Source organism: Diabrotica virgifera, chromosome 6 (assembly GCF_917563875.1).
Source record: "Diabrotica virgifera virgifera chromosome 6, PGI_DIABVI_V3a".
NCBI classification, from domain to species: domain Eukaryota; kingdom Metazoa; phylum Arthropoda; class Insecta; order Coleoptera; family Chrysomelidae; genus Diabrotica; species Diabrotica virgifera.
In genome coordinates this window covers 197,051,887-197,065,341 of record NC_065448.1, presented here as the reverse complement: position 1 = coordinate 197,065,341, position 13,455 = coordinate 197,051,887, and the positions used below count along the sequence as shown (strand labels likewise).

The 13,455-nt window shown below is 31.6% G+C and overlaps 1 protein-coding gene across 2 annotated transcripts in view; it reads left to right on the top strand.

Annotated features, from left to right (window-relative positions):
- LOC126887095 (chitinase-like protein Idgf4) overlaps positions 1-9,412 on the top strand; it is a 48,953-nt gene extending 39,541 nt beyond the window's left edge. Inside the window, exons 7-8 of one of the 2 annotated variants that reach the window (XM_050654430.1) lie at positions 5,971-6,012; positions 9,104-9,412. In XM_050654430.1, the coding sequence (XP_050510387.1) occupies positions 5,971-6,012; positions 9,104-9,312 (251 nt within the window). In that variant the 3' untranslated portion in view covers positions 9,313-9,412. The remainder of the gene's footprint in view (positions 1-5,970; positions 6,013-9,103) is intronic. The other variant, XM_050654431.1, reaches the window with a different exon arrangement.
- The last annotated feature ends 4,043 nt before the right edge of the window (positions 9,413-13,455 follow it).

The window sequence follows — 13,455 nt, the reverse complement described above, 5'->3', positions numbered from 1 at the left end:
TTGCGAAAAATTGTCTAAAAACGTGTTTGTTTTGTTGAAAAATGAATATTGTATATTCACTCGCAAATAACTCGAAAAGTGTTAACTTGGTGAAAAAACTGTATAGAATAAAAGTTGCTTAGAATTAGGCGTTTTATCGAATTTCGGAATTATTTTGAACGTATGTTTTTCACCCCCGAGAAAGGGTGTAACTCACCCCCAGGGCAAAAGCACACATCGGCACAATATCACCTTTTTTCTTTGACATGTTGAATGTTGGCTATGGGTATGCCAAATATTATGTCAATCCAAATGGATCTTTAAAATTTACAGCAAAAACCATCAAATAATGTACTACAATGCATTAAAATACAACAATATGATAGCCGATATGACAGTTTTAATATGCATAAAAATTAAAACAGTTAACAAACACCAAAAAAGGTGCATTATGGAATAATCCAAGAAGATGCAAGAACTGCAGGAACATACAGGGCCGAGTATTTATAATGGCAAAATTAGAACAAGCAATTAAGAATACAAAGAACGGAAAAGCAGTGCGCCCAGATAGGATAACTGCTGAATTGATCAAATGTATTGATGATGAAACTGCAAATACTTACTCCTTAATCTATTCAACATACTTTACATAACAGGTGTAATCCCCAAGAATGGTTATTGTCCACCTTTGTTACATTAACAGGATGTTAATAATACAAAATATTATCTTTAATAATCCACAGGCTTAAAATTTTTCTGGGAATAATGCACACAAAAATGGCAGTTTTTTCGTTTAAATCGCTACAGGTAAAAATAGGATAATTAAATATCTTATTTATAGCATTCTTCTTTTAGTAGATGAGCCAATGTTTAAAACGGCAGTTTTTTAATTTTGGTCTGATCATTTGTTGCTTCGAATATTGCAGAATAAAACTAAAATTTCGAAAATAAAAAATTTGCTATAACTTTCGCGAAAGTGACCTTACGACTTTTATATTTCACAAAAAGTTGAGTCAAAGAGTCCATATACTGCACTAAAAATTATAAGACGATTCGTCAATTAGTTTAAATTATATTCAATTTGTTTATCCCAAACAGCTTTTTTTGTAATGTTATTGTTCAGAAAATAATAACTATATAGAAATTTTGTGAAAACCATATGAAAGAACAATAGTCTTGTTTTCAAATGATTGAAGAAAATCATTAAAAAGTAATTTTTGTCACTACGAAAACATTTTACTAAAGTAGAGTCATTTTTGGCTTGAAAACAATTTGAATAGCTTTGTTAATATTGACTGTAGAGTAAATTTACCTTGGAATTTCAAAAGCTGGTATTTTTACACAAATTTTCAAAAAAAAAACTTTTCGCCTATGTTAATTAGGTCAAAGTTAGCCACTTATATTATTTAATTCACAGTTATTTCAATATACATAAAATTCTCATGTAACAGTGTTAGTTACCATACTACTCCGAAACGGCTTGGCCGATTTTTATGAAATTTTACAAGTATATCCTATGGGACTGAAAATAGGTTTTAATCTATTTTTCATATCCATAAATTATAAGGGGGGTTGCCCCCTGACATTTTTTTTTTATTTTTTTGGACAAAATTGTCTATCTTAATTTTATATGATGTAGGATTAAAAATACATACAACCCTTAATTTACACTTTTCCATCACCAACCCCTATTTGTTAATACCCATCTATATATTTACATCTATAAAATTCTCCTGTCACATTGTTAGTTGTCATACTCCTCCGAGACCGCTTGACCGATTTTTATGAAATTATATATGTATATTCGGTAGGTCTTAGAATCGGTCGTAATCTATTTTTCATATCCCTGAGTGATAAGGGGAACTCCCCCTAACATTTTGAAATGTTAGGTGGGGATTTACGTACATAACGTACTCTACAAGACTACGAGTACATACAATTTAAAAAAATTATGATCAAAATCCATCAACAAGCTCTGGAGATATTAATTGTAGCATATGTTTGAAGAATCAGTTTCATTTTTTGAGTGCACGGATTTTAATAATTCATTTCCACCGACCACAAATCGATTTCGTTAGAACGTTTTTTTAAAGCTTTATTAACAACTCTGCTGAAGTTTAAAGTTTACTCAAACTTTTACACATAAACTATATACCTTTTACTTCGAAATGGCGCTAGTTGGGTTGCTTAATTGTTATAAACAAAGTAGCTGTCAATTAAATAAAAAAAGTGGCTAACTTTGACTGTAAGTAACGTAGGCAAAAAGTGTTATTTGAAAATTCGTATAAAAATACCAGCTTTTCAAATCCCAAAGTAGTTTTAATCTACAGTCAATATCTATTAACAAAGTTATTCAAATTGTTTATGAACTAAAAATGACCCTACTTTAGTAAAATGTTTTCGGAATGATAAAAATGACTTTTTAATGATTTTTTTTCAAATACTTTGAAATCATGACTTTTCTTCTTTTATGTGGTTTTCACAGAATTGCTATTACATTACTATTTTCTGAACAATATTATTGCGAAAAAAAAGCTCATTGGGATAAACTAATTGAATAAAATTTAAACTAATTGACGAATCGTCTTAAATTTTTTTGTGCATTATACGGACTGTTTGTCTCAACTTTTCGTGCAATATGAAAGTCTAAAGGTCATTTTCACAAAAGTTATAGCAATTTTTTTATTTTCGAAATTTTAGTTTTATTTTGCAATTTCTGAAGCAACAAATGATCGAACCGAACTTCAGAAACTGCCATTTTAAACCTTGGCGCATCTACTACGAGAATAACAGTATAAAAGATATTTAATTACCCTATCTTTACCCATAGCGATTTAAACGAAAAAACTGCCATCTTTGACACTTATTTGTTAATAACTAAATTTCTCGTCCAAACTGTGACGGGCATTTTTGTATTTATAATGTATTAGGTATATAGTACCCAAAAAACCCATTTGCAACCTGGCTGCTCAAGTGTCCCGAACATGGTATATTTTTGCCTTATTTCCCTGGAGTAAGAGGCGTTCGACAGCTTCGACTGATTGCTAGAGAAACATCTTAAACTACATTAAAATAATATTTTTGGTTTAGTACATTAAGCCATCCTGCAATTTGGTGAGTAGCTGCAGTTGCAAATATTCTGCTATAATTGGGTTTTAGAAATTTAAGTTTCACAAAAGCCATCACAATACTAAACAGCATTTTATGGGACCAATCCAGCAGAAAACAAGAAATAAAATAAAAAGAGGACATATGAGACTATAGTAAAAGTATCACTATACAGCTGTGAGGTATGGCAACTGAAAGAAAAAACACTGGCATCGCTGAGAGCAACGAAATTTTGGAGAAGAGCCGCAGGAAGATCTAGAAGAGAATGGATTACCAACGAACGCATTAAAGAAATAATGTGATTCAAAAGAACAATCACATGACTGACATCAACAAAACGACTTATCTGGTTCGGACATATCTATACAAAGAATGGTAATGAATGGATGCACAACGAATACCAAAGGAAATACTAAAATGGCAACCAGAAGGAAAGAGAAAACGAAGTAGTTCGAGAAAAAGAGCTGAGAGAAAGAAACATAGAAGAGAACCTATGGAAAAACCGGACGAAGTGGCTATTGGAAATCGGAAAACGGCTGAGAAGGTTGTAAATCAACATGTAGTAGTAGAAATTTAAGTTTAAAGATTAGTCTTTAAATATCCTTCGATATCTCTTATAGTATAGCCCAAGTAACTCAGAGATATAGACCAGGGCGTATCTGTAAAAATATTAGTACATTTGGACGTTGAGAGGTGACTCAAATTTTTTTGCAGAAATTGCTTGAAAATAAATCAAATAATAATAATTGAGTTCGGAGTAAAAAGGTCCGGAACATTGTTTAAATAATTAAAATCTCAAAAAATGAAGGAAAAATTCGATTTTTTTCCTCGTTTTTTGATTATAACTTTAAAAGTATTCATTTTCGAGAAAAATTGTAATGACATAAAAGTTGCGTAATTAAATTTCCTACAATACAGAATTGGTTAAAAATTTAAAAAATAGCCACTCTTGTTGCAAAATGGCATTAATTGCGAATAAGCTATACAAAAACAAGTATTCGAATTTTACGTTTTTCAGCCATTTATGCTACACTTAGGACCTTTATATTTGATGCAGAAAAACTTTATGATACAATAAAACAATATTGTAAATTTCATTAAGATCGGTTCAATAGATTTTGCAAAATAAATTTTGCAATCCAGCTTTCGCAAAAAAATTCATTTTTTCAAAATGTTACAGGACTGAAAATAAAGCAAATAGCAAGTTAATTTTTTTTTGCGTATAGAAGTGTACTGTACCTTTCATTTGCAATTTGCAAAATTAAAATCGATTAACTACCACGGCGTCAGGAATTTTTTTAAATAAACATTAATTATTGGTGCTACGCGCAGGACAGCGGATAGTTTGCTCTAATTGGGCATTCCAATGACCTTTGATAATGATTGATCCATTTTAATTTTTATTACATTTCGATATAAATAAATAAATTTGTTTATTGCAAAATAAAAACACATACTCTATCCTTTGAAGTAACATTCATTTTTAGCAAAAACTTTCTTTGTTCATATATTTTAACTTAGAGAATAAAAGTTTATTATTTTTAAACATATGCAAATGTTTAAACAATATTTCACAAACAATAATAAAATTAGTTTGATTTTTGTGGAATTAAAATACAACAAAATATAGAGTAAGAAAATAATATCTTAGATAGAGATTGGAAGAAATTTTGGTGGAAATCAACTTGTGTGAATCCAACACCGCTGTCCTGCGCGTAGCACCAAAAATTAATGTTTATTTGAAAAATTTCCTGACGCCGTGGTAAGTAATTGATTTTAATTTTGCAAATTGCAAATGAAAGGTACAGTACACTTCTATAAGCAAAACAAAATTCAACTTGCTATCTGCTTTATTTTCAGTCCTGAAATATTTTAAAAAAGTTAAATTTTTTTTTGCGAAAGCTGGATTGCAATATTTATTTTTCAAAATCTATTAAACCGATCTTAATGAAATTTACAGTGTTATTTTACTATATCATAAAGTTTTTCCGGGTAAAATATGAAGGTCCTAAGTGTAGCATAAATGGTTGAAAAACGTAAAATGCGAATACTTGCTTTTGTATGGTTTTTTTCGCAATTATGGCTATTTTGCAACAAGGGTGATTATTTTTAAAATTTTTAACCGATTCTATTTTGTATTAAATTTAATTACAGTCGGAAAAATTAAAGAATACCCATGAACGATCACATCAATCACTTATTTTGTATTTGCTGTCTTTTTCTATAAATAACAAACGTTTGTTATAGAAAAATATGGCAAATACAAAATACGTGATTGATGTGATCGTCCATGGGTATTCTTTCATTTTTCCGACTGTACGTAACTTTTATGTCAGTACAACTTTTCTCAGAAATGAATAGTTCTAAAGTTATAATAAAAAAACCAATAAAAAAATCGAATTTTTCCTTCATATTTTGACATTTTGATTATTTAAACAATGTTCCGGACCATTTTGAGTGGGAGGATAACCCAAATATTATTATTTGAGATATTTTCAAGCAATTTCTGCAAGAAAATTTGAGTCAGCTCTCAACGTCCATCTCAAAACAGATGCGCCCTGGACTAGTAAGTATATCTGCCTTTGGTGTGTATGTGGGTTCGATTTTCACTACAAAATCAAAAAGTATTATCTAGGCTGCCACTTCGAAGGTTCTGACAAAACACGAAGTCGTAATCTGTCCTCGGTGCTCCTATACACTTACTCGGTCTGTATATCTGTTATTTCTTCACTTCTACACTTCTTATTGATATAGAACAGATATTACGCAGATAAGCGACCTACGCTAAAAAATTAGATATATGACACAAGATGTTTGTATTTTTAGTGCATCCCTAATTATTGTAAACATGCATGGGTGTAAGATGGTAATATTTATTTGCAGAAATTGATTATTGGAATACAACTGATGTGTCAAAACGTTTTGGTAGGTAAATTTTAAATTTTTCAAAATTGTGTTTTAATATAATATTTGGCACAGTATAAATATTGCACATGATTGCTTTTTATAAAAAATACGAAAATTCGCTTTTATGGAAATATAAAATATCATTATTATTTTGTTTTAAAGATATTTTTTAAATGTATAAATTATACAAATATCTATACAGTATGGTGCAAATGTTTGGAATAAATTAGTTATTTCGTAAGCCAGCGACTTTAAGGAAAAATCTTGAGACAGGTCGATTTCTATTTTTGAATTATGATTTTTTGACATAATATATATCATATTAGTGACGTTATTCATCTGGGCGTGATCACGTAATCGACGATTTTTTATAGTGAGAGTAGGGGTCGTGTGCTAGCTGATTTGAAAGGCTATTCAATTCTTTATTCAGTAATACAAACGTTGACATATTTATTTGTAAAGGGTGTCTAAGAAAAGTTTTTTTGAATCAAATTAATTGACACAAAAAGAAGACTGTATGTAACTAATTTAATTCAAAATACATTCTACTGCTGTCAGAAAACAGAAAAAATATTTATTTCACAAATAAACATTGTTTTCCGCTTTAATTAAATGTTCAAACTGTCAAGAGACAGGTGGGTGGCAGCTTAAACATTTAAATTAAGCGAAAGCAATGTTTACTTGTCAAAAAACATTTTTTTGTATTTTCTGACAGCAGTAGAATGTATTTCTAATTAAATACATACATACATTCTTGTTTTTGTGTCAATTAATTTAATTAAAAAAAATGTTTCTTGGATACACTGTATAAATATAATTATGTTACTGTTTATATTACTGAACAGATAATTGAATAACGACGCCTATTATCATTTAAAAAAATCATCGATTACTTCATCACGCACAGATGGATGACGTCACTAGTATAATATATATGTCAAAAAATCATAATTTAAAAATAAAATTTTTATTACGAAATAACGAATTTATTCCAAACATTTGCACCAAACTGCATAGCTATATAGCTGGCAGTTTACCCAAATTGACTGTATTATCCATGCATGCTGTATAATACCTACGTCTAAAATATCCTTTCCGACTAAAATATATCACCCGTTCATATGGCAAGCAATACAACCTCATTTGAAAGTTTCAAAAGCATGCCAAAAACCGCAAAATATTCATTTCAATTGTTATTAGTATTCGTTAAACAATTGCTCCCTTATTCTATGAATAGTGTAACTTATATTGGTATAGGTTAATATAATATGTAAATAAAATTAACTTGTTTTTACTGTAACCTGCATGGTCATATACAATTAACTGCTAAAGGTTTTTTAATAGAGTATAATAATTTTACTAACATGCCCAATAAATTTTATCAAGATTTTTAGGGTCTATAATTCAGTATATTGGTTTATTAAGTTTTCATGTCACTACTACTGTAATCAGTATACATTTTCACATATTATATTTTACAAGTAGGTATTCAAACGTTTTCACTTGTTTAATTTCTGTTCCTTCAATCTGGACTTAGATATCCTCTGTGTCTTTTGCTACGACCAACACTTTTGATTTTTGATTTCTCCTTGTTCATGTTCATACCCAATTTGTTTAAAGCTTTGCTCCATCTTGTTACATTTTGGATGTATTCTTCTGTATATACTAATATAGCTACAACATCTGCAAATACGCACTCTGTAATCTCTGTCTTTGTATGTTTCGGTATCCTATCTGTAGTGGTTTAGTGTTTGTTTTTGTTTTTTTTTTATAATATCATCCATAAACCTAATAAATAATAAAGGCATTAGACTTCCTTGTATTACATCCTCTGCCGTTGCCAACTCTTCTGATATCACATTTTTGCTTATTGCGAGATTTTTGGTGTTTTTGTATAATGATTGAATAACACTCAGATCATTCTATTTGGTGTACATACATCTGCTTTTCAGACTTTCCCATACATTTAACCTTGACTCTTTATCAAAAGCTTTTTCCATATCTAAAAAAGCTAGGTATGTCTTTGTCCTTTTGATAACCTTTTGTTGATTATCTGATTGATCATAAAAATATGATCCTGCGTACATCTACCTGGTTTAAAACCACATTGGGATTCAGCTAGTTAATTGATTCTTTTATACGTTTGCGTTTCTTTTCGTAACTATGCAAAGCAGGATAATTCCTCTATAGTTATAACAATTCTTCTTCTTCATCAGGACAGGTACAATTTCCCAATCTATAGGCACTTTTTCCTATTTCCATTATCATCATCATAAGTGGCTCGAGAATCCGTTGTGGATCTTGGCCTGCTCGCAAAGAAATCGAAACTCCTGTCGATTCCTGGTAACTTTTCTCCATCTTCGGACCCCTAGAATATTTAGGTCTTCTTCAACATCATCAATCCATCTTCTTGTCGTCCTCTACTTCTTGTGCCCTCTGGTTTTGAAAATGTGAATTTCTTAGTGTATTCGTGATATGACATCCTAGCAATGTGTCCAACCCATCTAAGTCTCTGTTCCTCTTTCCATGCTTTATTAAATAGTAACTCCAGTAGTTTTGTTTTCCTTTGTCACCCATACTTATGTACTTTTAATAATTTCTGTTGTAATTTTATCATGTCCAGGATCCTTCTTATTTTTTTTGTTTGTTTTTTTAGTTTTTAGTGTTGCCAATTAAAAATAAAAGTTGGATAAATAGCTTACAATTCAGGGACGTAGAAAAATAACGAAAAAATGAGGATAAATAATTAAATTTTTATGAAAACGTTTTTGTTGTTTCAAGAGATATTATAGTTACTTTATTAATATGTATATTTTGGTTCATGGCACCTCCAGCATTAAAGAAACAATATTATTCATTGTATTAATGAAATTTAGTCACGTTTATGTAAAGCGGCAATGAAAAATTTTGACAAAATTTATATAGCTATGTGTTAACAAAAGCCGTGGATGTAATTTGGCCAGTATGGCACAATTGGCCACATATAAACCTTTGTTCTAGATTCATGAATCCATTCAACAATTTTTTTCAATGTTTAGTTGAAAATTTTTGTTGTTATTTAAAATTATTTGTTTTATTATTTCTAATTCTTTATTTATATTTTCAACAGGAACTTATGCTTTCCGTGAACCAAAGAACGGCCAAGAAGGTATCTGGGTATCCTTCGAAGACCCCGACACAGCTGGCCAAATCGGTAGCTACGTCAAAGCCAAAGGAATTGGAGGAGTTTCCATTGTAGATTTATCTTTGGACGATTTCCGTGGTTTGTGCACCGGAGACAAATATCCAATTTTGAGAGCAGCTAAATTTAGGTTGTAATAGTTTTGTTAGGATGATTTACACATTACTGACGAGATTGTTGATAAAATATTTGTGATCTTGTTGATATTTTCTATTAAATAAATTAGTGTCTATACAACATACATGGTATTATTTTTAATATTTTTATTTCCAGATTAAAAGTAAACTTAAAATTGCTTTCAACAGTGCACAGAAAATCCTGCTAAAAACAAAAAAAAAACAACTAAAATCAAAGACGTCACTCAATAATTATACTTAAAATGTTATCATCGTCATCATCATCAATGGTGCTACAGCCCTATGAAAGAGCCTTGACCTTCTTAAGACTTAAGTCTATTACGCCATTCAGTCTTGTCCATTGCCAACCGTTGCCAGTTTGCTGCGCCTATTTCTCTCCCATCCTCATCTACACCATCCTTTCATCTGAGTTTCGGCCTACCCCTATTTCTACTTCCCACAAGTTGTGACATAAGAATTTTTCTAGGAGGGTTGTTCTGCTGTGATCTTGCTAGATGTCCTGCCCATCTTAGTCTTCCTATTCTTATAAGAGGTACTACGTCTTTACCAGCAAATATATGTTTATATCTGTGGTATACCCCGTAGTTGTACCTCCTCCTCCAAATACCATTTTCACAGATGCCACCGAATATTCCTCTCAGGATCCTTCGTTCAAATATAAGCAGAAGGTTTTCATCTGCCTTGGAGATGGTCCATGTCCAAAACTGGTTGTATAAGGGTTTTGTATATGGTTATTTTTGTTTTTTTGGGTTAAGTTTCTGCTTCTCATATGTCTACTCAGTCCAAAATAATATTTGTTTGCTAGGATTATCCTTCACTTGATTTCTTCTGTCATGACGTTCTCATTGGTGATCAGAGAGATTAAGTATGTGAATTTGTTCACCACTTCAAAGGTAGAATTATCAACCGTGAATTAGTGACCGATGTTTCTGGCTCTATTGTTGGGTGTTGATGCCATCATCTTCTCGTTTACTTGCAGGCCCATATTTTTTGAGGCATCTGAGAAGGTGGTATACATTTCTTCTAGCTTGCGTGTTGTGCGGACAACTACGTCCACGTCATCTGCATATGCCAAAATTTGGGATGATTTATTAAAAACATTTCCTCTGTGGTCTATTCGGGCATCTCGGGCAAAAGATGGTATGTGTCGATATTTAATTCATTGGTTTTTCCAGTATTTGTCTTAGTACAAAGATCTGGTCTGTTGTTGATCGACCAGACCTAAAACCACTTTGGTATTCTCCAAGAAGCTCCTCTGAATGTGCACTTATTCGACCATATAAGATATTATAGATATTTTGTAAGCTGTATTAAGGAGGGTTATTCCCCTATAGTTTCTACATTCCAATTGATCACCATTTTTGTGTACCTGGCAAACGATTCCAATACACCACTCTTTCGGGATTTGTTCCCCATTCCAGGCTCTCAGTATTATTTTATATATTTGATTAGTCAGAGTAGCACCTCCATATTTAATAACTTCCGCGGGTATATCTTCACTTCCTGGAGATTTATTATTTTTTTGGTGTTTTATTGCATCCCGTACTTCTTGAATTGATGATGGTGTATTGTTGCTTGCTCCTGGGGGTGGTTGATCTGGATATTCTATTTCGATAGTAAGTAGTTCTTTATAGTGTTCCACCCACCTTTTCAATATTTCTTCTTTAGTATTGAGTATGTGCCCCTCCTTATCCTTACATAGTCTTAGCCTTGGTTTGAATTCCTTTCTTGCATTATTCAGAGTTTTATAGAATTCTCTTGTTTGATTTTCCTGTTTTAATGCCTCAAGTTCTTCCAGTATTCTATTTTCATAAATTCGCTTTTTTCTTCTATGAATGCACTTCTCTTCTCTTCTTAGGTCTTTATATTTTTGTTGTTTTTCTCGGGTTCTTCTTTGCTGCATCTGTTTATATGCATCGTTCTTTCTTCTTGTAATGTCCTCACACTCAGCATCGAACCAGTCATTGCGTGATGGTGGTTTTTCTGGCCCTAGAATATTATTGGCTGCGTCTTTAATATTATTTTTTGCCAAAACCAAAGGAATTGGAGGAGTTTCCATTCTAGATTTATCTTTGGACGATTTCCGTGGTTTGTGCACCGGAAACAAATATCCAATTTTGAGAGCAGCTAAATTTAGGTTGTAATAGTTTTGTTAGGATGATTTACACATTACTGACGAGATTGTTGATCAAATATTTATGTGATCTTGTTGATATTTTCTATTAAATATGATGGTGGTATTATTTTTAATATTTTTTATTTTCCGATTAAAAATAAACTTAAAAACTATATTCAATAGTGTTCAGAAAATACTGATAAAAACAAAAAAAAATCTGAAATCAAAGCCTTCAAACAATAATTACATTTATAAAATATTCTACACAAAATACTACACAACGAAGCCCATGCACAAGATGGAGTAGTATTTGAAAAGATAAAAATACTGACTTCACGGGCAGATAATAGATTGGACTTGGGCAACGAATGAATAGATAAGTTATAAAAGAAACTACTCGCTACAAATGTTTAAATGATTACCAATGTAGACCCATTATGTAGATAGATATATAGATAGATGGAGTTAGAGATAGATACAGAAAGAAATAATATGCATCAAAAACTATTCAAAATGGTCTTAAATTTTAAAGAAACTTATATGTATGAGAGAATTTTAAGCAAATTCTGGTTGAATATCAAAGTGGATTCAGCAGACCAATATACATACAATATATTAGATGTTCTTCCTTCCATAGTTTTAGCAGAATTTTTCCCTTCCTCACTCAAACCCTCCTCCTTTATTTGGTCTTGGGACCGGCACTAACAGTTACTGAGCTACTCACCCAGCAACTACAAGAGGCGGAGTTCTTATTAAAACAAACCCTTAAAGGGGGGTATGGTTTGAAAACTTTGAAATGTTTTAGTTTTTTATTATTTTAAATGAAAGTACACAACTTCAAGAATACTCTCTGAAAGTTTGAGACTGATCGGAGGAACATTACCGGAAATCCAGCATGTTGAATATTCCTACCTTCGACTTGCTTTGCAGCAGCTTAGCACCAGCGCGCTTGAGCGTAGTGAGAAATGTTCAACAAGCGTAGTGAGGAACTTTATTTTCTAAATTACTCCGCGATTCAAAAATATATTCCGGTGTGTATCACTATTTTTTCAATAAAACTTCTTTTTCAAAGGCTCATTGTAACTCAAAAACTATTTGATCGACCTACCTGAAATTTTGCATAGATTTTCTTTAGACTTCGTCAGGTAACATTGTCGAGGTCGATATATTTTTTTGTTTTATGCTTGTTTGTCAATAATAAATATGTCGATTTTCCCCTCTTTTTTACAAAATATTTCGTTATTTTGACTTCTGAGTGATACCAAAAACTCAAAAATTGTTAAAACGAAAAAACTTAACGGCGTTACCTCTAAAAACTCATAAGCTAATAAAATCTTTTTGAATTTTTTGTTTCATATGATCCAATGACGACTTCTGATGTTCACTGAAAAATCTATCGTTACAAACACAGATGTGTCTGCAAAAATTTGCCACTGTTGGTTTATTTTTCAATACTTTGCCTTGATTTTTTTTAATATTCTTTGAATTATACTGAACATGTTTATTTAATTTAAAAATAAAATAATTCTACCATAGCTTAAAAAAAATCAACAAAAATGTGATTGGAATGTTAATTTCAAACCATATACCCCTGAAAAAGTCATAGAATTTGATATCGACACATTTTATAATACCTGCCTGTTATTCAAAGCAGCGTGTGATTGAGTCACAGGAAATTATATGGTACGCAGTGGCGTGCGGTGACTTTTTCGAAAGGGGAAGCGATTCAATAAGGATATAAAAATATTTTCTTAAGGGTCGAGGGTCGAGCAACTTTCCACCTGATAACACTCTGATGCGCAGGGGCTCTCTATCAGCAAAGTACTTAATTATGTGAGACGTCCTGCGTACAAGGACTCACACACTAAATCCGTGACGCTTGAATGCGTGAGGCACTCTATTCCCGCTATTTCTAGTGACTAGTGACCTATCATTGATCTGTATTGCTAGCTCGGGCCTTGAGTCCTCGCGCCGGGCTTGGTTTTCCAAAGAGAATCCTATTTAAGAAAAAATATACTCCGAGGCAT